At 43.9% G+C, this 21,712-nt stretch overlaps 1 protein-coding gene and 1 pseudogene across 1 annotated transcript; one reads left to right on the top strand and one right to left on the bottom strand.

Annotated features, from left to right (window-relative positions):
* Positions 1–4,729: 4,729 nt before the first annotated feature.
* Positions 4,730–6,154, bottom strand: LOC124019495 (annotated as a pseudogene).
* A 422-nt stretch (positions 6,155–6,576) lies between these two features.
* On the top strand, positions 6,577–18,858 carry LOC124019487 (pleckstrin homology domain-containing family A member 8-like). The gene is given in 14 exon segments (XM_046334838.1): positions 6,577–6,810; positions 7,080–7,196; positions 7,741–7,896; positions 9,350–9,462; positions 9,673–9,831; positions 10,962–10,993; positions 12,001–12,137; positions 12,694–13,030; positions 14,536–14,585; positions 14,588–14,620; positions 15,319–15,377; positions 16,084–16,285; positions 16,424–16,485; positions 18,078–18,858. Coding segments are annotated over 14 exon segments (1,695 nt in total). The 5' UTR covers positions 6,577–6,770; the 3' UTR covers positions 18,276–18,858.
* Positions 18,859–21,712: the final 2,854 nt, after the last annotated feature.

Here is a 21,712-nt window from a genome sequence, read left to right as displayed (position 1 = left end):
AAGTCTAAATACACCTAGAAGTCTAAATACACCTAGAAGTCTAAATACATCTAGAAGTCTAAATACATCTAAAAGTCTAAATACATCTAGAAGTCTAAAAGTCTAAATACATCTAGAAGTCTAAAAGTCTAAATACACTTAGAAGTCTAAATACACCCAGAAGTCTAAAAGTCGAAATACACCTAGAAGTCTAAATACACCTAGAAGTCTAAATACATCTAGAAGTCTAAATACATCTAGAAGTCTAAAAGTCTAAATACACCTAGAAGTCTAGAAGTCTAAATACACCTAGAAATCTAAATACATCTAGAAGTCTAAATACATCTAGAAGTCTAAATACACCTAGAAGTCTAAATACACCTAGAAGTCTAAATACACCTAGAAGTCTAAATACACCTAGAAGTCTAAATACATCTAAAAGTCTAAAAGTCTAAATACACCTAGAAGTCTAAATACATCTAGAAGTCTAAATACATCTAGAAGTCTAAATACACCTAGAAGTCTAAATACACCTAGAAGTCTAAATACATCTAGAAGTCTAAATACATGGAGATGTCTAAATACACCTAGAAGTCTAAATACACCTAGAAGTCTAAATACACCTAGAAGTCTAAATACATCTAGAAGTCTAAATACATCTAAAAGTCTAAATACATCTAGAAGTCTAAAAGTCTAAATACATCTAGAAGTCTAAAAGTCTAAATACATCTAGAAGTCTAAATACACATAGAAGTCTAAATACACTTAGAAGTCTAAATACACCCAGAAGTCTAAAAGTCGAAATACACCTAGAAGTCTAAATACACCTAGAAGTCTAAATACATCTAGAAGTCTAAATACATCTAGAAGTCTAAATACACCTAGAAGTCTAAAAGTCTAAATACACCTAGAAGTCTAGAAGTCTAAATACACCTAGAAGTCTAAATACATCTAGAAGTCTAAATACATCTAGAAGTCTAAATACACCTAGAAGTCTAAATACACCTAGAAGTCTAAATACACCTAGAAGTCTAAATACATCTAAAAGTCTAAAAGTCTAAATACACCTAGAAGTCTAAATACATCTAGAAGTCTAAATACATCTAGAAGTCTAAATACACATAGAAGTCTAAATACACCTAGAAGTCTAAATACATCTAGAAGTCTAAATACATCTAGAAGTCTAAATACACCTAGAAGTCTAAATACACCTAAAAGTCTAAATACACCTAGAAGTCTAAATACATCTAGAAGTCTAAATACATCTAGAAGTCTAAATACACATAGAAGTCTAAATACACCTAGAAGTCTAAATACATCTAGAAGTCTAAATACATCTAGAAGTCTAAATACACCTAGAAGTCTAAATACACCTAAAAGTCTAAATACACCTAGAAGTCTAAAAGTCTAAATACACCTAGAAGTCTAAATACATCTAGAAGTCTAAAGACATCTAGATGTCTAAATACATCTAGAAGTCTAAATACATCTAGAAGTCTAAATACACCTAGAAGTCTAAATACATCTAGATGTCTATACACATTTAGAATTTTCAAGATTCTGGTTTATTCTGGTTTCTAGAAGATCAATGGATGCATGACCGCGAACCACACAATAGATGTAGCCATTGTCATTGTTCTATTGCTAGGCCTCTGGGTGTGGTGAAATGTTCAGACAGCAGCTTCCCTGGGGCTGCTGGGGTTATTTTTACATCATACATTCTTGCCTTTTAGAGCACCATTATTAGACACAGAATTACCTTGGCTTATTACAATAAATTATTGATAGATCCGAATGACCAGTTCCTCCTTACTGGATTCGAGGTAGCTACTGTAACTCATTATGGTTCATGTGAACGGCATGGTTGCTAATGACAGTGTCAGGACCTGATCATGGCTGCTAATGACAGTGCCAGGACCTGATAATGGTTGCTAATGACAGTGCCAGGACCTGATAATGGTTGCTAATGACAGTGCCAGGACCTGATCATGGCTGCTAATGACAGTGCCAGGACCTGATAATGGTTGCTAATGACAGTGCCAGGACCTGATCATGGCTGCTAATGACAGTGCCAGGACCTGATAATGGTTGCTAATGACAGTGCCAGGACCTGATAATGGCTGCTAATGACAGTGCCAGGACCTGATCATGGCTGCTAATGACAGTGCCAGGATCTGATCATGGCTGCTAATGACAGTGCCAGGACCTGATAATGGTTGCTAATGACAGTGCCAGGATCTGATCATGGCTGCTAATGACAGTGCCAGGACCTGATCATTGCTGCTAATGACAGTGCCAGGACCTGATAATGGTTGCTAATGACAGTGCCAGGACCTGATAATGGTTGCTAATGACAGTGCCAGGACCTGATCATGGTTGCTAATGACAGTGCCAGGACCTGATAATGGTTGCTAATGACAGTGCCAGGACCTGATAATGGTTGCTAATGACAGTGTCATGACCTGATAATGACAGTGCCAGGACCTGATAATGGTTGCTAATGACAGTGCCAGGACCTGATAATGGTTGCTAATGACAGTGTCATGACCTGATAATGACAGTGACAGGACCTGATAATGGTTGCTAATGACAGTGCCAGGACCTGATAATGGTTGCTAATGACAGTGTCATGACCTGATAATGACAGTGCCAGGACCTGATAATGGTTGCTAATGACAGTGCCAGGACCTGATAATGGTTGCTAATGACAGTGTCATGACCTGATAATGACAGTGCCAGGACCTGATAATGGTTGCTAATGACAGTGCCAGGACCTGATAATGGTTGCTAATGACAGTGTCATGACCTGCTAATGACAGTGCCAGGACCTGCTAATGGTTGCTAATGACAGTGCCAGGACCTGATAATGGTTGCTAATGACAGTGTCATGACCTGATAATGACAGTGCCAGGACCTGATAATGGTTGCTAATGACAGTGCCAGGACCTGATAATGGTTGCTAATGACAGTGTCATGACCTGCTAATGACAGTGCCAGGACCTGATAATGGTTGCTAATGACAGTGCCACGACCTGATAATGGTTGCTAATGACAGTGCCAGGACCTGATCATGGTTGCTAATGACAGTGCCAGGACCTGATAATGACAGTGCCAGGACCTGATCATGGTTGCTAATGACAGTGTCAGGACCTGATAATGACAGTGCCAGGACCTGATCATGGTTGCTAATGACAGTGCCAGGACCTGATAATGACAGTGCCAGGACCTGATCATGGTTGCTAATGACAGTGCCAGGACCTGATAATGGTTGCTAATGACAGTGTCATGACCTGATAATGACAGTGCCAGGACCTGATAATGGTTGCTAATGACAGTGCCAGGACCTGATAATGGTTGCTAATGACAGTGTCATGACCTGATAATGACAGTGACAGGACCTGATAATGGTTGCTAATGACAGTGCCAGGACCTGATAATGGTTGCTAATGACAGTGTCATGACCTGCTAATGACAGTGCCAGGACCTGATAATGGTTGCTAATGACAGTGCCAGGACCTGATAATGGTTGCTAATGACAGTGCCAGGACCTGATCATGGTTGCTAATGACAGTGCCAGGACCTGATAATGGTTGATAATGACAGTGTCAGGACCTGATAATGGTTGCTAATGACAGTGTCATGACCTGCTAATGACAGTGCCAGGACCTGATAATGGTTGCTAATGACAGTGCCAGGACCTGATAATGGTTGCTAATGACAGTGCCAGGACCTGATCATGGTTGCTAATGACAGTGCCAGGACCTGATAATGGTTGCTAATGACAGTGCCAGGACCTGATAATGGTTGCTAATGACAGTGCCAGGACATGATAATGGTTGCTAATGACAGTGCCAGGACCTGATAATGGTTGCTAATGACAGTGCCAGGACCTGATAATGGCTGCTAATGACAGTGCCATGACCTGATAATGACAGTGCCGGGACCTGATAATGGTTGCTAATGACAGTGTCAGGACCTGATAATGACAGTGCCGGGACTGGATAATGGTTGCTAATGACAGTGTCAGGACCTGATAATGACAGTGCCGGGACCTGATAATGGTTGCTAATGACAGTGTCAGGACCTGATAATGACAGTGCCGGGACCTGATAATGGTTGCTAATGACAGTGCCATGACCTGATAATGACAGTGCCGGGACCTGATAATGGTTGCTAATGACAGTGTCAGGACCTGATAATGACACTGCCGGGACTGGATAATGGCTGACTGATGACCTTCGTTAAGTGAAATGTACAGTATAAAGGAATGATCTGGTTAATTATTTTTCAACTCAGATTCACGCAGAAGAAAATACTGTATTCTCCGTTGCTCTATGTAATCTGCTTATTCACTCGTGTTACAGATGGTGTGAAAAAGGGGGACAAATATTTGTGATGGAATGGCTTCTGTGAGTTTTTCACTTCAACTGTTCTCTCCAAGTAAGCAAAGGAGTTGTTCTAGACTTTGGGTATTGGTATGAAAACAGAAGAATTAGCGCCCTCTACTGTTCATCCTGTACTCTACTATCAGTGCCTCTCCAAACACCTCATCTCTGTAACCCAGAAGTAAAATAATCTGCCTACAGGAGATTAACAATCACTAGACCTGGGTTCAAATACTGGGCTTGATTGAGTTTATCCTGGTGTAACAGTATCGCTGTAGCTTGCTTAACAGTATCACTTCCTTCCTTAGGTACCCTGTCCCTTACTGAGCTCGAACCAGGGATCCTCTGCCTCGCAAAAACATGAGTCACATGTAGCTTGTGACTGGAGGGTCCACTAATCCCTGCCGTGTGTAGAGTCCTCTGATGCCTACATCTGGTTTGGAGAGCCTCCAGTCATCGTTTAGATCCATTTCCTGGAACGACTCATGGGACCTGGGACCGTTCCGAATCTCCATGATCTCAATGTCAAAGATCAACGTCCTCTCAGGGTGATTTTACCTGACAAAATACACGTCAGCAATATAACACGTTGGCTGTTTCCCAAATGCCATCCTATTCCCTAGTGTACTTATTTCATCCAGAGCGCTCTAGTCAAAAGTAAAGCATTGTCCCATTTGTGGTGCATCCGATGACATTGACCCTTGACACAAAATAATCACCTAGCGAATTAAAGTCATTATGGATTTCAGTGTTTCAGGAGATCACACTAACGTTCACACTAATGATCAGGCTAACGTTCTGTAATTGGGTATGAAGGGTTAGGTAAGCACTCGGCTACTGGTAGTCATAGGTTAATACAAGTGCAATACCTTTTCCCTCTTTGCCATAGGCCAGAGCTGGGGGGATAATGAGCTCCCTCCTCCCTCCTGGACACATGTTCTTCAGCCCCTTATCCCAACTCTTGATCACCTCTCAGATCCCCAGGGTGAACCACACTGGCTGCTTGTCCCTGTTGTTACGGCTGACAAGAGTCACACAGATCCATCATAGTGTTCTTAAAGAAAAATCAGTAACCACTAAATTAAAGGACTATTTCACACCAGTGGCAGCTGCTGGGAGGAGCAATGGGAGGATGGGCTCATTGTCATGGCTGGAAAGGAATTCATGGAACGGAGTCAAACATGTAGTTTCCATATACTTGATACTGTTCATTCCAGCCATTAAAATGAGCCCATCCTCCTATAGCTTCTCTCACCAGCCTCCTCTGGTTCACACGCAAAAACACAGTTCTGGCATGCACCCTTTTTAGGATTGTATTAATGGTGGACTAATTGACAAAATACCAAAATATAATTTTTGATTGGACTGTCACAAAGACCAAACGGTTACTCAGAAAAACAAACACATCGATTGTCAATGTCGACAAACATGCAGGTGTTATGGGAGTGTGATTAAGGGGATTCATTTGGTGGGCAACTGGGGTTTTTTTTGTGCCAACTTCAAGATCTCAATTCAACCCTTGAGTATGATGGACTGGTTGACCATTGGTTAGTAGACTAAGATTGCAGCAACAGGCAACGGAACCTTATCCAATCAACAGAGCATTTCATATCGGTTTCAACAAGTCACCTGGAATGAAACATGGTGCCATTGCTCTCCAGAAATCCCTCAAAGTGCACAAGAAGTACGTCTCCATATTTCGACTTCTGAAAGCAGGCAAAGGGTTTATGCAAAACCTCAATTTTCACCACTGGTTCGGGTAGTTTAGCGCCATTCATATATATATAAGTTACATTTCAGTGGTTTCTGGTTGGATAGATAGATTAATCACACCAGAGTACACAACTAGGCCTGACTAACAAGTGTGCAACAAATCAAATCAAATCAAATGTATTTATATAGCCCTTCGTACATCAGCTGATATCGCAAAGTGCTGTACAGAAACCCAGCCTAAAACCCCAAACAGCAAGCAATGCAGGTGTAGAAGCACGGAGTCTAGCCCAATTGATGGCTACGTGGCAGTCAAACTGAGAGAGGTACTTGCAAAATGTTTCCCTTGTTCACTTGTGAGACCACCTTTTTTTGCGATTGGAGAGAATGTTTGGAGGCCGCACCCAATTTCTAAATCGTTTCTGTTCATTGGAGGACATACATAGATCCTCCCACATTGTTACGTCCACAGGGCCTAGAACGCAAATCCTTGACGTCATAGAACTGGGCAGGATCTCACGCGATCACATGGAACCCCATTCATGTATGATTTACGTACTTTTCTGTCGTATCCAAATGAAACGGGTCCTTTATTTCCGAAAATCTTACTTGGGAATGAAATTGAGTCTCCAGGATCAGCTGTGGCCGGCGTCTTGTTCTAATAAACAAGTAATGAACCTCAGAAACAGATGAAGAATGGAGGGAATCCTATTCAAGTGGACAAATTACATAAGTGGTAAGAAGAAACTAAGCAGCTAACTGAGCTTCTGAATAAGTCCGCTTTGAATCAGATTGTTAGCTAGCTAGCTAACAACTAGCTGGACAGGTAATAAGCCAGAGAAACAACATGATCTAACCTTAGCTAGCTAGTTAGCTAATTTTCATTGGATGGCACTGAGTCATATTTCTTGCTCTGTTAGCTAGATAGCTAGCAACTACAGGTTACAATGAATAGTGAATGTTGTTTTTCACAGTGGTCATAGTTATCAATATCCTTTTTTCCAGGTTGGCAGCCTCGCTGGTTTGTACTGGAAGGAGGGACTTTGTCCTACTATGACTCGCAAGAGGATTCCTGGAAAGGTTGCAAGGGAAGCATCAAAATCTCAGTGTGTGAAATACAAGGTTGGTACTTGGTAGCTATTATTGGCCTGGTAAAGACACAGTGGCCTGTATTATGACAACATGCTAACTGTTGCGGTCCTTTGAACTAGATAGGCTACACCCTACTGAAGAGTCAATCTGAAGCTTAGTCTATATTGTTTTTGTCCCCAAAAACCCACTTCCTGCTTACCTGTGTGCCTATATACATGTGACCCATGACCCAACATATAGTGCACTCTAGTGTACACATGAAGTGGAATATACAAAGGCAGACAAACTATAGACAACATAACAACCACATATGATTGCCAAAATGTCTCCCACCCCAGTGGGTCCCAACCTGGGCTACTTGGCCTATCCACAGGAGTACTTGAGAAGACTCATGAGCCCAGAGGCCTACTGGTAAATGGCACATGAGGGGGTACTCCAGGCAGAGCTAAATTCAGTTGGTGGTACAGTAACCAAAGCAGGTTGGGAAACACTGTCCTACACCCTTGAGTCTGCTGTTAACTGGGGTTTCTCCACTTTCTGTCTTTCTCTCTCTTCCACCATCTCTCCCTACTAGTCCACTCCTCTGACTTCACACGAGTTGACCTGACCATCCCTGGAGAACAGTACTTCTACCTCAGAGCCATCAACGCAGCGGAGAGGCAGAAATGGCTGGTCGCATTGGGATCTGCAAAGGCCTGCCTCACAGACAACCGAACCAAGAGAGAGAAAGGTAAGGTGTGAGCTTTGGGTTACTCCAAACAAGTCTGAAAACACAATAGCTTGACTGAAACACGATTTCATGCTGCTGTGTGGGTCTTTGGCTTGGTTTTACCTGTTGTAGCCTGGTGCCTGCCATGGACATGTAGGTCTACATGGGTGACCTGTTAAAAGCTATCCAACTGACCTCATGAAATGAATGTGTTTATATTCCTCAACTGGTGGCCTGAGGGAGGGACAAATAAAATCACCCAAGTTTTCTGAGCAAAAAACCCCCCAAAACAATGTGTTTATTTGTTGGACGTGAGACTGTAAAATCTGTTCCAAAGTATTCCCACATAAGAGACGTGATCGTATAAATATAAGCAAGGTTTGAAGTGATTATGTTTTTGTCAAATATATTTTGTGACTCTTGCGGTCAATTTTCAGTCTACAAATGATTTTTAATTATGTTCTGACCCAGCTCAATAAAACAATTGTCCCGCTGCTGACTAGTTGATGATCTACAGCAAGTACGTGAGAACCTCCGCATCCCAAATGGCATCTATTCCCATATAGTGCACTACTTGCCTATTGACCCTGGTCAAAAGTAGTGCACTAAATAGAGAATAGGGTGTCATTTGGGACGTAACCAGTAAAATGAATTTCCAGGTGAACAAAAGAGAAGAGCAGTCTCAGTTAAAGCCAATCCTGTTTATTACAAGTTATAACAGGGAGACGCCTCCAGCACAGCAGCAGAGAAAATGTCTACCTGGCCTTCTCTGAGACTAAATCCTAATCAGCAGACAGCTGCTCTGTAAACACCAGCCCAGAAGGCTTGTATGAAGTTAAAACAAAAGGCAGTGACTGTCGGCTTCTACAGGATCAGTGTTTCAGACAACACAATAATAAACAGTGTGTTTAGTCCTTGTACATCCAGTCTGGCGTCAATCACTATCAACAGATATGAGTTTAATCCTTAACACACAGCATCCAGTCTAGTGACCATCACCCCGAAAGTCACCAACTGGACATTGTGTATTATAGAGAGCCACCAACAGAACACTGGACATTGTGTATTATAGAGAGCCACCAACAGAACACTGGACATTGTGTATTATAGAGAGCCACCAACAGAACACTGGACATTGTGTATTATAGAGAGCCACCAACAGAACACTGGACATTGTGTATTATAGAGAGCCACCAACAGAACACTGGACATTGTGTATTATAGAGAGCCACCAACAGAACACTGGACATTGTGTATTATAGAGAGCCACCAACAGAACACTGGACATTGTGTATTATAGAGGGCCACCAACAGAACACTGGACATTGTGTATTATAGAGGGCCACCAACAGAACACTGGACATTGTGTATTATAGAGAGGGAAATGTATGCAGAGAATCTGATCTTTATTCATCTTAAATATTCACATAACACAACCAAGGATATTTTCATCGCGTCTCTCTCTCTCCCTCAGAGCACCAGGAGAACACAGAGGCTCTTAAGACCAAGATGTCAGAGTTGAGGCTCTACTGTGACCTTCTGCTCCAGCAAGTTAACCAGATCAAGGACAGTGAGGAGACTGAGGAGGTAAGACAGAGGGCGGGGTGAGTTTTCAATGGCCTATTTACTCTCTGTGCAACCAGAACCTTTTCTCACTGAGTTCAGTATGTATGCTCTGTTTGAATCGGCAGTGGATTATGTTACAATGCAAATGGCCAGTCACTTTTACAGCACAAACAAGGGATAAGCAATCTGCTTAGGGGTTGATGTTTGTGTATATCTGTGTGTCTGTTTCAGGCTGGGGAGAACCCTGGCACCATGGTGAAATCTACATGCACTACCTTCATCAAGACGTTGGAGGAGTGCATGCTGATCGCCAACCACACCTTCAGCTCAGACCAGGCCACAAAGACCCCGCCCGGGTCACCTCCCGTGGCAACCATCAAACCCCAGAAGGTACCGGCTTACACATAGAGATGCCAAAGGTTTTTTATAACTAAACCAAGATAGACCACAGCCCATCGTTTCAAATGAGAACAAATTAGTCATATTGGGCAGAACAAGCAAGGAGGTGGGCAGAGCCCAAGCATGAACTAGCAAGATCCTATTGGCGCGTTCTAGTATTCCTTTGCATATTTGCCCCTACCCTGAAGTGAGCATGTGCAACAACTCAATTTGAATTTGCACTCCTAAGTAACAACAATTTTAAAACTTTGGGAAACGGTAAAGTCTACAAAACTTAGTCCACTCTGTTTGTAACATATTTTAGTTTTGGTAACAGAACTGTATTGCGATCAAATGTTTAATTGATGAGAAAATCAGCAGAATGTCGGCCAAAATCCATCTGGTTCCATCTTCACCCACTGCCGGCCACTCGGCTTCCTCTCACCACCATATTTGGTAGTGGCTTCCTCTCACCACCATATTTGGTAGTGGCTTCCTCTCACCACCATATTTGGTAGTGGCTTCCTCTCACCACCATATTTGGTAGTGGCTTCCTCTCACCACCATATTTGGTAGTGGCTTCCTCTCACCACCATATTTGGTAGTGGCTTCCTCTCACCACCATATTTGGTAGTGGCTTCCTCTCACCACCATATTTGGTAGTGCGTTTTGGAAATGTGTTTTATAAGTCTGAGAGAAGTGGAAAAAGATTCTTTAGTTGTTAGTTGTCACAAAATCTAAAGGCTCAACCTAGATTGGAGCCAATATCTTAAGTCGTTTTTATATTTGATATTTTATTTTACCCCCTTTTCTCCCCAATTTCATGGTATCCAATGTTAGTAGTTACTATTTTGTCTCATCGCTACAACTCAAGTACGGGCTCAGGAGAGACGAAGGTCGAAAGCCGTGCGTCCTCCGAAACACAACCCAACCAAGTCGCACTGCTTCATAACACAGCGCGCATCCAACCCAGAAGCCAGCCGCACCAATGTGTCGGAGGAAACATTAGGACTACCTTTTGATTTGACGGCCTCAGTTTGGTGCAAGACGACCGTGATTCTACACATGAGCTGAGCCAGCCAACGGTTTCTCTCCATACTGCTCTGTCTTTGGCTAATGTGCATTTTGTTGTTGTTCCACAGGTCAAACCTGTCAATCAATCAAATCAGGAAAAGTAGGTGGCTCTCTTTTCAGAAGTTTGGTTTGAAGCTAACGTGTTCCTCACGGTCTCAACCTTTACACCAGCACTCCCTTATCTCCATCTTCCATGAATTGCTACATGTCCACTAACTGCATGAAACTACAGCATTAGATATGTATCCATGATAACTCTGGCCGGGATGTGGGGGGTATTTGTCTTGTTCTCCAGGATGTGGGGGTTATTTGTCTTGTTCTTGTTCTCATGGATGTCTTGTTCTCTGGGATGTGGGGGTTTGTCTTGTTCTCTGAGATGTGGGGGTATTTGTCTTGTTCTCCGGGATGTGGGGGTTATTGTCTTGTTCTCTGGGATGTGGGGGGATTATTGTCTTGTTCTCTGGGATGTCGGGGGTTATTGTCTTGTTCTCTGGGATGTCTTGGGGGATGTTTATTGTCTTGTTCTCCGGGATGTCGGGGGGTTATTGTCTTGTTCTCTGGGATGTCGGGGGGTTATTGTCTTGTTCTCTGGGATGTGGGGAGGGTTATTGTCTTGTTCTCTGGGATGTGGGGGGTTATTGTCTTGTTCTCTGGGATGTCGGGGGGGTTATTGTCTTGTTCTCCGGGATGTCGGGGGGGTTATTGTCTTGTTCTCCGGGATGTCGGGGGGTTATTGTCTTGTTCTCTGGGATGTCGGGGGGGGGGTTATTGTCTTGTTCTCTGGGATGTGGGGGTTATTGTCTTGTTCTCTGGGATGTGGGGGTTATTGTCTTGTTCTCTGGGATGTGGGGGTTATTGTCTTGTTCTCTGAGATGTGGGGGTTATTGTCTTGTTCTCTGGGACGTGGGGGGCTTAATTGTCTTGTTCTCTGGGACGTGGGGGTGGCTTAATTGTCTTGTTCTCTGGGATGTGGGGGTGGCTTAATTGTCTTGTTCTCTGGGATGTGGGGGTGGCTTAATTGTTGTCTTGTTCTCTGGGATGTGGGGGGTGGCTTAATTGTCTTGTTCTCTGGGATGTGGGGGGTGGCTTAATTGTCTTGTTCTCCAGACACAGGGAGTGTAAAGAAATCTCCGGAGGATCTGTAACACATGACAACCAGAGCCTTGACTCTGGAGCAGAGGGACCAGACCAACGAGACGGACCAGACACGCTCCCTGAGAGAACCACCCAAACACCCCCAACAGGTCTCTCATTTAAATACACTTGCCCTTTCAAATGTACTTGTATACACACACCCTGTATGTGAACCAGGATCACCTCCAAAGCATGAGACTTTTTACTGCTCACCATGCAGGAGTTCTGTAGAAAGAGGACCAGCTGAATTTGGCAAAGTCTTCTAGAGTTCTGTAGAAAGAGGACCAGCTGAAGTTGGCAAAGTCTTCTAGAGTTCTGTAGAAAGAGGACCAGCTGAAGTTGGCAAAGTCTTCTAGAGTTCTGTAGAAAGAGGACCAGCTGAAGTTGGCAATGATTTATTATATTTATCTTAACATTGATTAAAATAACGGACCCCATTGTACGAAGCTAGATGTATCACTGGCACTTGATAAATGTGGAACTCAGAAAGTGCTTCTTTCACAATATGGCACACCTAGATACTTTTAAGGTAGTGGTTTAGAGTACTCCTTGAAATTACATTGACAATTTCTGTTTGAATGGGTTTCACATGCTAGTTGCTATGGCTCATACATGCCAACTGGAACAGAACATTTGTGAACATGTGTGTCTCTCTGTGCCATACAGAAAATAGCCCAGTCGGCGGGGACCCCCAGGGCCTAGAGGAGTCTGCAGTGGAAGAAGAGGCCACTACCCAAACCACCCACACAAACCCTGACCCAGAACACACCGACCAACCAGCACAGCAGGAAGAGGAGGAGGAGGAGGAGGAGGAATTCAAAGAGGTGGAGCAGGAAATGAGCAACGCCCAAGAAGAAGAGAAACAGGAAGTGACCCAGAACCAACAGGAAGCTGTCACTGACCAAGAGGAAGCCAAGCTGGAGGAGGAGCAGCCTGCCCAGCCACAGGGAGAAGAAGAGGAGACAGAGCAGGTGGACACATTCTTCAGTACGATGAGTCACAGGTATGGGGACACACCGCAGGAGGGACACATACTGTAGACCTTACGGTGTAGGGTGAAGTTGACCCTAGAATGCTGATCTGTGGTCGGTTTTGCATTAAAGGGATAGTTTGTGATTTTGGTAATGTAGCATTAGCTCAAAGACGAAGTCTTGGGTATCTGCTAGCATCCTAGCTGATGCAGAAGACATTTTCTTTGCGCTAAGCTAGTTAGCATTGGCTCACAAAACTACCTCCATCTTCCTTCATATTGAACGCATAGACATCATTGTATTAAGGTAAAATATTTAGCTAAATATCTTGAAATAAGAGAAATGACTTGTATTAAGCATGTTTTTGGTTAGAATATGCACAATTAGCCTGGTACGGGGGAAAAAAAGAAGGAAAAGTCTACATAAGATATTTGGGCTTGCTTAGATTTCACTTGTTGCATTGTGGGAGGGGAAGCTGATGATAGATCCGTAACTCGGGGAAAGCTTCACCCCAGAGTGTAGGTGTTTTACTACTGAGGTCCATGCTAATATTTCACAAGCATTAACTAGACAGAACAAGGGCCAACACATACACTAATGGATTAATCCCCATATTTCCTATAATTATTCTAGGTACTGTAATGATGTTGATTCCACAATGAGGTATTTATTATTGAGGTTAATGTATTTAGTGTGTTCAGATTATGCTGCAAATTGTGCTACTCTGATATATACTGTTTAGCCCCAATGCTAATGCTTTGGGTATGAAAGGGCAAAGGTCATTTTTCCATGCCTGTGCGAAAACAAAAGAGGAGAACTAGCCTGGTCGCAGATCTTTGTGCTCTTGCCAACTCTGTTGCTGTTAATGACTGACTAGGTTAAAACAGAGCAAGTTTTTAGTTGACTTTCTAAACCCATTTGAACATATAACAAGTTTTACCCTGGTGTGTTCTCGGTTGATCACATGACTATTACAGAGATGCCCTCATCTGATTTTGGGGTTGTTTTTTTTTGGTAATCATTTCACTCTTTATTTTCTTTTCATTTTGATGACATTTGAAAGCCGCTTTTTAACAGTGTTATTCAGCATTAAGATGTGATTTTAACGATCATAACCGTGAATTGAATGATCATAACTGTGATATGAATGATCATGATGTTAACTTGTGATATTACAGTATTCCAATGACTGAGAGAGACAATGCTGTGTTAACGTTTTTAAGTGCAGTAAACATCCAACACAGAACTAGTGAAAAGGAAATCCTTAGAACGCCGTAGAGGTTGGGGAACATAGCTGATATGCTTTTGATACATTAGAACTATTTATTATACAGGTGTATCTAAGTTAGAGACAAGAACTCAAAACAAGTATCAAATCACCCAATGGCCTGACAGCATGGTCTTGTGTGGATGCTGTCTTTGGCTTTGGTTGTATCTGTTTCTTTTCTGTTTTGGTTTGATTGAATGAAATAAAGGTTGTCGATGCCGGACCTCACTAATATCTCCCCTTGTTTGAATCTCTCTGACTTCTCTTTAGATTTAGTGATATAAGACTGGACGGTGACAGTGGTATTCCTACACAAGCCTTTTGGACTCATGCTATGCAATAGTGCCTGTATTAGGTAGGACGGTCACTTCACTCCTCTGTCTGTCTCTTCCTCCATCTTTTCTGAAACATGTTGTACATAATCTTTTCCACCTGGTGGTGCATGCTCTGTTCCCTTCAGTCTCCTCTCTCACGTCCATACTGTTCTCCTCGTCTGCATCTAATTGATCATCCTATTGGATGTGTTCTCTGGTTGACTGGAGGCATCTCTTTCTCTTATTTACTAATCAAGTGGATGGGTTTCCTGGGAGGGAGGGAGGGAGGGTGGGTGGGAGGGAGGGAGGGAGGGTGTATGTGAGTCTGGAGTGTGTAATCCATCTTGAAGTCATACAACAGCCCTCTGTCCATTGTTGGTGTGATCCGACCATAATGCATGTCACTGTGATAAACTATAGAGAGCTACGGGTATGTATTGTATGTTACACACATGGCTCTGGATCCTCCAGGCGTACGAGCTCTTCCATGTTATACTTAGAATTTCCTCTTCTAGTGAAGTCTACATCAATTTGTAATGGTTACTGGGGAATAAAACACCGGGGGGGGTCCCGGACACAGATTAACACAAATTCTTGACTCAAAAGAGATTCTCTGTCAAACTGTTTTTTTAGTCCAGGACTATCCTTAATATGTGTCCGTGAAACCGCCCCACAAGGACAAACAATAGTGTAACAAAAATATCCAGCATTGAAGTGACATTGGACTCTCTCTCCTCAGATAAACTAGGATCCACAGTATTTGGTCCAGTAAAAATGGATTTTACAGGCAACATCAAGGTAAGAGGAAAGGCTGTCTTGAGTTTAGAACAATGTTAGATTTTTACATTACAGGAAATTAAAGTTAGATTAAGTTTACTAAAGCCTACCTTTTTAAAAAGCTGCTCAAATCAGCATAACATTCAACATATCAACAGTTCTCTAAATGACCACAAGAGGGACCAAATGGACTTTTACACCCACTGGTTCTGTCCCAAATGGCACCCTATTCCCTATATACGGTAGTGCAGTACAGAAGTAGTGCACTACAGAGGGAATAGGGTCCTTAACCTGCCCTGTGAACTCTTCAGTTGGGCAGAATACACTCTAAACAAATACTGTTCTAACAATTTCTGTGCTGGAAGGTGAAAGTAATATATTGTCATTAGGCAGTGCTGTGTGTATAAAGCACTGGAACATTTCACTAGCAGAGCTTTAACAGAGTTATTTTACTCTACCGCCACCAAGAAATAACAAGCTATGGTTTCCAGTGTTGTCATGGAACAATTAAACCTGCTAAGTGGCAACATGACACGACCAACCAGATTTAGAAACCTATAAGAACTGCTGGGGATGCGTAACAAACGGCGCCCTATTCCCTACGTAGTGCACTACTTTTGACCAGGGCGCACATATAGTGTACTATAAAGGGAATAGGGTGCCATTTGGTCATCAGACATTGTCTTTATGACGACAAGTTCTTCTGTCTCTGTGTGGCTGTCTGTAGAAGATCCACCAAAAGCTGTCGTCGGACCCGGGCAGCTTCCCCACACTGCAGACCATAGTGCTTCACGAGGTGCAGACCGGCGTGGCCCGCGTCCGCAACTCAGCCACCGAGGCCCTGCTGTGGCTCAAACGAGGACTCAAGTTCCTCAAGGAGTTCCTGTCCCTGGTCAACTCTGGGGAAAGGGATATCCCCGGAGCGCTGGGTGAGTTAGCATAGCAACACTGTGGTACACACACACGGTTAATGGTTAGGTGATAGTCCTCTTTTGGTTTAATGTCATATAGTGTATTATGTAATGTCCTCTGTACTCCTAACACACTCCCCTCCCTCGTCCACTCAGGTAATGCTTATGGACGGAGTCTGCGGCAGTATCATGGATGGGTTGTGCGAGGTGTATTTGCTGTGAGTAATACTTGATAATCAGTCTTCAAGCTCTCATGCCCACTTTGGCGGGCGGGCATGTGTCTGTGCGTGCACTAAGGCTATTATAGTCAACTGAAACAAACTAATCAAGGAACAAAAACTATTTAGTAAACGGAAATAAAATAATTAACAAACCTGTTTGAAAAACTATACTGAAACTTATCTTTGACTCCAAAACAAACTAAAATAAAAACGAAAATGTAGTTTTTGGGGGGGGGACAAAAATGGGGTTTAAGGATTTTTTTTTTTTTCCTAATGGGGTTTTCAAGCTTCTGAATCTTGCGGATTACATTGAGATTGACTTTATAATTTAAAGGGGGGCTCCGCAAGACGAGGAGCAGCACTGCAGATATTGGGCGCGTTTGAGTGGTAATTCTAAAACAACCAGCTGTCAAGGACTGGAGTCGGGGGGAGGTGCATTTGCGACAGCTGAAAGTCAGACACTAATGTTCTCTAACAGCAAGGCTCAGATCAACATGGCAGCGTTGCCATTGTTTATAAAAAGGTTTTCTTTATAATGTATATAACCCCTATATCACACACAAACTGAAATAATATTATACTGAACAAAAATATAAATGCAACATGTTAAGTTTCCAGAAATGTTTCATAGGCACGAAAGCTTTCTCTGAAATGTTGTGCCCAAATTTGTTTACATCCCTGATAGTGAGAATTTCTCCCTTGCCAAGACAATCCATTCACCTGACAGATGTGGCATATCAAGAAGCTGATTAAACAGGATGATCATTACACAAGGGCACCTTGTGCTGGGGACAATAAAAGGCCACTAAAATGTGCAGTTTTGTCAAACACAATGCCACAGATGTTCTAAAGTTGAGGGAGCATGCAATTGGCATACTGACTGCAGGAATGTCAACCAGAGCTGTTGCCAGAGAATTTAATCTTAAATTCTCTACCATAAGCCCCCTCCAACATAATTTTAGAGAATTTGACCATACGTCCAACCGGCCTCAACCACACCAGCCCAGGACGTCCACAGCGTGGACACAGCGTTGTACGAGATCTTCAGTCTATTCTTGTTCTGAGAAATGAACGCTATTTAATGTGAGAAATTGCCAAGAAACTGATGAGTTTAAGAAGAAAGTTATTTGTTTCTGGCCATTTTGAGACTGTAATCGAACCCACAAATGTTGATGCTCAACTAGTTTAAAGTAGGTCAGTTTTTTTTGTATTGCTTCTTTAAATCAGCACAACAGTTTTCAGCTGTGCTAACATAATTGCAAAAGGGTTTTCTAATGATCAATTAGCCTTTTAAAATGATGAACTTGGATTAGCTAACACAACGTGCCGTTGGAACACAGGAGTGATGGTTGCTGATAATGGCCTCTGTACGCCTATGTAGATATTCCATTAAACAAATCTGCTGTTTCCAGCTACAATAGTCATTTACAACATCAACAATGTTATTTTAGTGGACAAAAAAAGTGCTTTTCTTTCAAAAACAAGGACATTTTCTAAGTGACCCCAAACTTTTGAACAGTAGTGTAAGTACAAACCTCTAATAACCTTGGTGTGTGAGACTTAGTGACACTTGGTCTCTCCGTTCCCAGCTGGCCCTCCGAGCAGCGCCGTCATACAGCAGCTTCGCAGCGGCTCTGGTGTCCAGAGAGGGGGAGGAACTGAAAGAAGGATTCAACACAGGCATGCACCGGGACCTGGGGGTCTACCTGCCTGCCATGGAGAAACAACTGGCCATCCTGGATGCCCTGTATGAAGAATACAACCTGGAGTCAGATGAGGTGGTCTGAGAGGAGACGAGATCCCAACTGGTGGCCTGAGAGGATGGGAACGAGATCCCAACTGGTGGCCTGAGAGGGACACTACCAGAGGAGGAAGAGAGCCCTCAGACTCAGACCATCTGGGATACACTGATGAAGGAGGAGGAGGAAGAAGTGGAGGAGGTAGAAGAGGAGAGCCCGGTCTGAGCCGCCGCAGCAGAGCGGTGGCTCTGGTGTACTTGATGTAGTGTACAGTACTTTAGACTCAGGCTCTTTTCCCTCCTGTGACTTCCATTATGAACAGCTGCACCTGTGGTTGCTGAGATTGCACAAATATGGACTTTTACTTTAAATTGAGGCTGATATTGTTATTATTGACAGCATTATTTGACAGCCTACATAGGCTGCATGTAATGAACTGCATACAACACTGAAGAGTATAATGTAGCGGTGTTAGTATTGATCCCTGCTGAACTCCTACACCAATATACTGTATCTACATGGATGACCTGCGTACCACCACCAACCCACCTCCTCTCTCCCTCCAGAAGCCACCTCCTCTCTCCCTCCAGAAGTCACCACCTCTCTCCCTCCAGAAGTCACCTCCTCCCTCCCTCCCTCCCTCCCTCCCTCCCTCCAGAAGTCACCTCCTCCCTCCCTCCCTCCCTCCCTCCCTCCAGAAGTCACCTCCTCCCTCCCTCCCTCCAGAAGTCACCTCCTCCCTCCCTCCCTCCAGAAGTCACCTCCTCCCTCCCTCCCTCCCTCCCTCCCTCCCTCCCTCCCTCCCTCCCTCCCTCCCTCCCTCCCTCCCTCCCTCCCTCCCTCCCTCCCTCCCTCCCTCCCTCCCTCCCTCCCTCCCTCCAGAAGCCACCTCCTCCCTCCCTCCCTCCAGAAGCCACCTCCTCCCTCCCTCCAGAAGCCACCTCCTCCCTCCCTCCAGAAGCCACCTCCTCCCTCCCTCCCTCCAGAAGCCACCCCTCCCTCCCTCCAGAAGCCACCCCCTCCCTCCAGAAGCCACCCCCTCCCTCCAGAAGCCACCCCCTCCCTCCAGAAGCCACCCCCTCCCTCCAGAAGCCACCTCCTCCCTCCAGAAGCCACCTCCTCCCTCCAGAAGCCACCTCCTCCCTCCAGAAGCCACCTCCTCCCTCCAGAAGCCACCTCCTCCCTCCAGAAGCCACCTCCTCCCTCCAGAAGCCACCTCCTCCCTCCAGAAGCCACCTCCTCCCTCCAGAAGCCACCTCCTCCCTCCAGAAGCCACCTCCTCCCTCCAGAAGCCACCTCCTCCCTCCCTCCCTCCAGAAGCCACCTCCTCCTTCCCTCCCTCCAGAAGCCACCTCCTCCCTCCCTCCAGAAGCCGCCTCCTCCCTCCCTCCCTCCAGAAGCCGCCTCCTCCCTCCCTCCCTCCCTCCAGAAGCCGCCTCCTCCCTCCCTCCCTCCCTCCAGAAGCCGCCTCCTCCCTCCCTCACTCCAGAAGCCGCCTCCTCCCTCACTCCAGAAGCCGCCTCCTCCCTCCCTCCCTCCAGAAGCCGCCACCTCCCTCCAGAAGCCGCCACCTCCCTCCAGAAGCCCCCTCCTCCCTCCCTCCCTCCAGAAGCCGCCACCTCCCTCCCTCCCTCCAGAAGCCGCCACCTCCCTCCCTCCCTCCAGAAGCCGCCACCTCCCTCCCTCCAGAACCATTCTCATTCTCTCACATTGTCTCATCTACAAATGTATTGTTTACCAAGTGACATTAACATCCTCATTATCGTAATCATTTAAATGTAGTCTTTATGAGTAACTTATGGAATAAACCATGTTCTATATGGATGGAAATGTCGATGTTTTAATGTATAGGGTTCGACTGAGGTGCCAACTGAAGTGGAATATATAGCAAGGCCTTGATTCAAAATGTATTAACAGTCATGGTGGATAGATTGTTATTGTCTTCTATTAGCTGACTTTCCTCTCTGTCACTGATGTTGTGGGTTAAGAATAATACAATGGGGATCATCATAGAGGCAGTCTAACTTTGGCCTCTTAGTTCTGGACATTAATTCAGTCTTGTTATAGATGCACTGAACCATTTAGACAAAGCAGGAATATCTGACTGATGTGCAAAAGGCTGATTCCTTGTGAATTATTTCTACTGTTAATGCTAATGTTTTTGTATCACAATTTCAGAACACATTTTATACGAATGTACATAAGATGGCATTTTTACATATGTATTAAACTTGATGAAATCATGAATGGCTTCGTTTTGGTCATTTGGATGGTATTTCTACCTCTGGCATTTCAGTTTCCATTACAACCCTGTGAAATCCCAACCTTCTAAGACTCCTCTTCATAGCCCTTGATTATGACTCTCCATTACACAGAAGTCATTGGATGAAGGCATCTTCTCCATGGGGTTTTCTTAAGAGTCCTGACACTTGAGTTTGTTGAGAGCATGGTTTTGGAAGCATAAGGACCTTTCATATCAGTGAGAAATAATTGTCAAACAAGGTTAAATTGATACCCACAAGGCTATGTTCATTTGTGAGTAATTCATTTGTTCACTTGAAATTTGTGGCAATAAAACTGAACGTAAAATTCAAGTCATGGCAATCGCCTACACATGCAAACAACTGATTGCTCTAATTGGGAGAAATTGTCAAATATAATTCAAAACTTTTACATTAATTTATTTAAATTGATACTGGTGTCTATATTGTACCCCTGCCAGCCCACGATCCAAGTGCCTCTTTATAAATGCCTGGCCATTAATGTTGCGGCAGAGGCTGATGAATAGATGGTCTAATTTATATAACCTAGAGACCGATGTTGTGGTGAATGCTGTGTGACACAAGTGGAGTCCTATTCATTGCGTAACCATGTGGTGCGCTTTTAATACCTAAACCTTGTTTTTCTGATAATCGTATAATATAACATAATATATGCCATTTAGCAGACGCTTTTATCCAGAGCGACTTACAGTCATGTGTGCATACATTCTACGTATGGGTGGTCCCGGGGATCGGGGATCGAACCCACTACCCTGGCATTACAAGCACCATGCTCTACCAACTGAGCTACAGAAGAACCACATATATACCACCATATATAACATGTTTTATATATTTTTTTACAGTGACAACCTGCCACAGGTGCATTGCGATTTGCATGGATTCATGACAGAACCGTGTTCATCTGTCCTTGTCTTGTGCAACATGTACAAGATCAGATACCTTGGGAAATTGTGTTCTGTTTATTTGTCTACAGTTGTGAAGTGACCACACAGTACGTATGGTCTTTGTCTTTCCAATGACATTCCAGCCATGTAGTATGTTGTGTCGTCTTGTTTCCCTATGAGAGGAGAGGGGAAAGGATTCAGAAAGGCATCCCTTGCAGTAGTAAGATTGTAATATTGTCACGAAGGGCAGCTGACACGATGCCTCCTGTAAATTTAGCGCTCACTGATGCAGGAGATTTAATGGGCAATGGTTGGC

The sequence above is a fragment of the Oncorhynchus gorbuscha genome, unplaced genomic scaffold, assembly GCF_021184085.1.
Source record: "Oncorhynchus gorbuscha isolate QuinsamMale2020 ecotype Even-year unplaced genomic scaffold, OgorEven_v1.0 Un_scaffold_607, whole genome shotgun sequence".
NCBI lineage: Eukaryota > Metazoa > Chordata > Actinopteri > Salmoniformes > Salmonidae > Oncorhynchus > Oncorhynchus gorbuscha.
The sequence above is the reverse complement of the archived record's forward strand: the minus strand, read 5'-3'. Positions and strand labels throughout refer to the sequence as shown.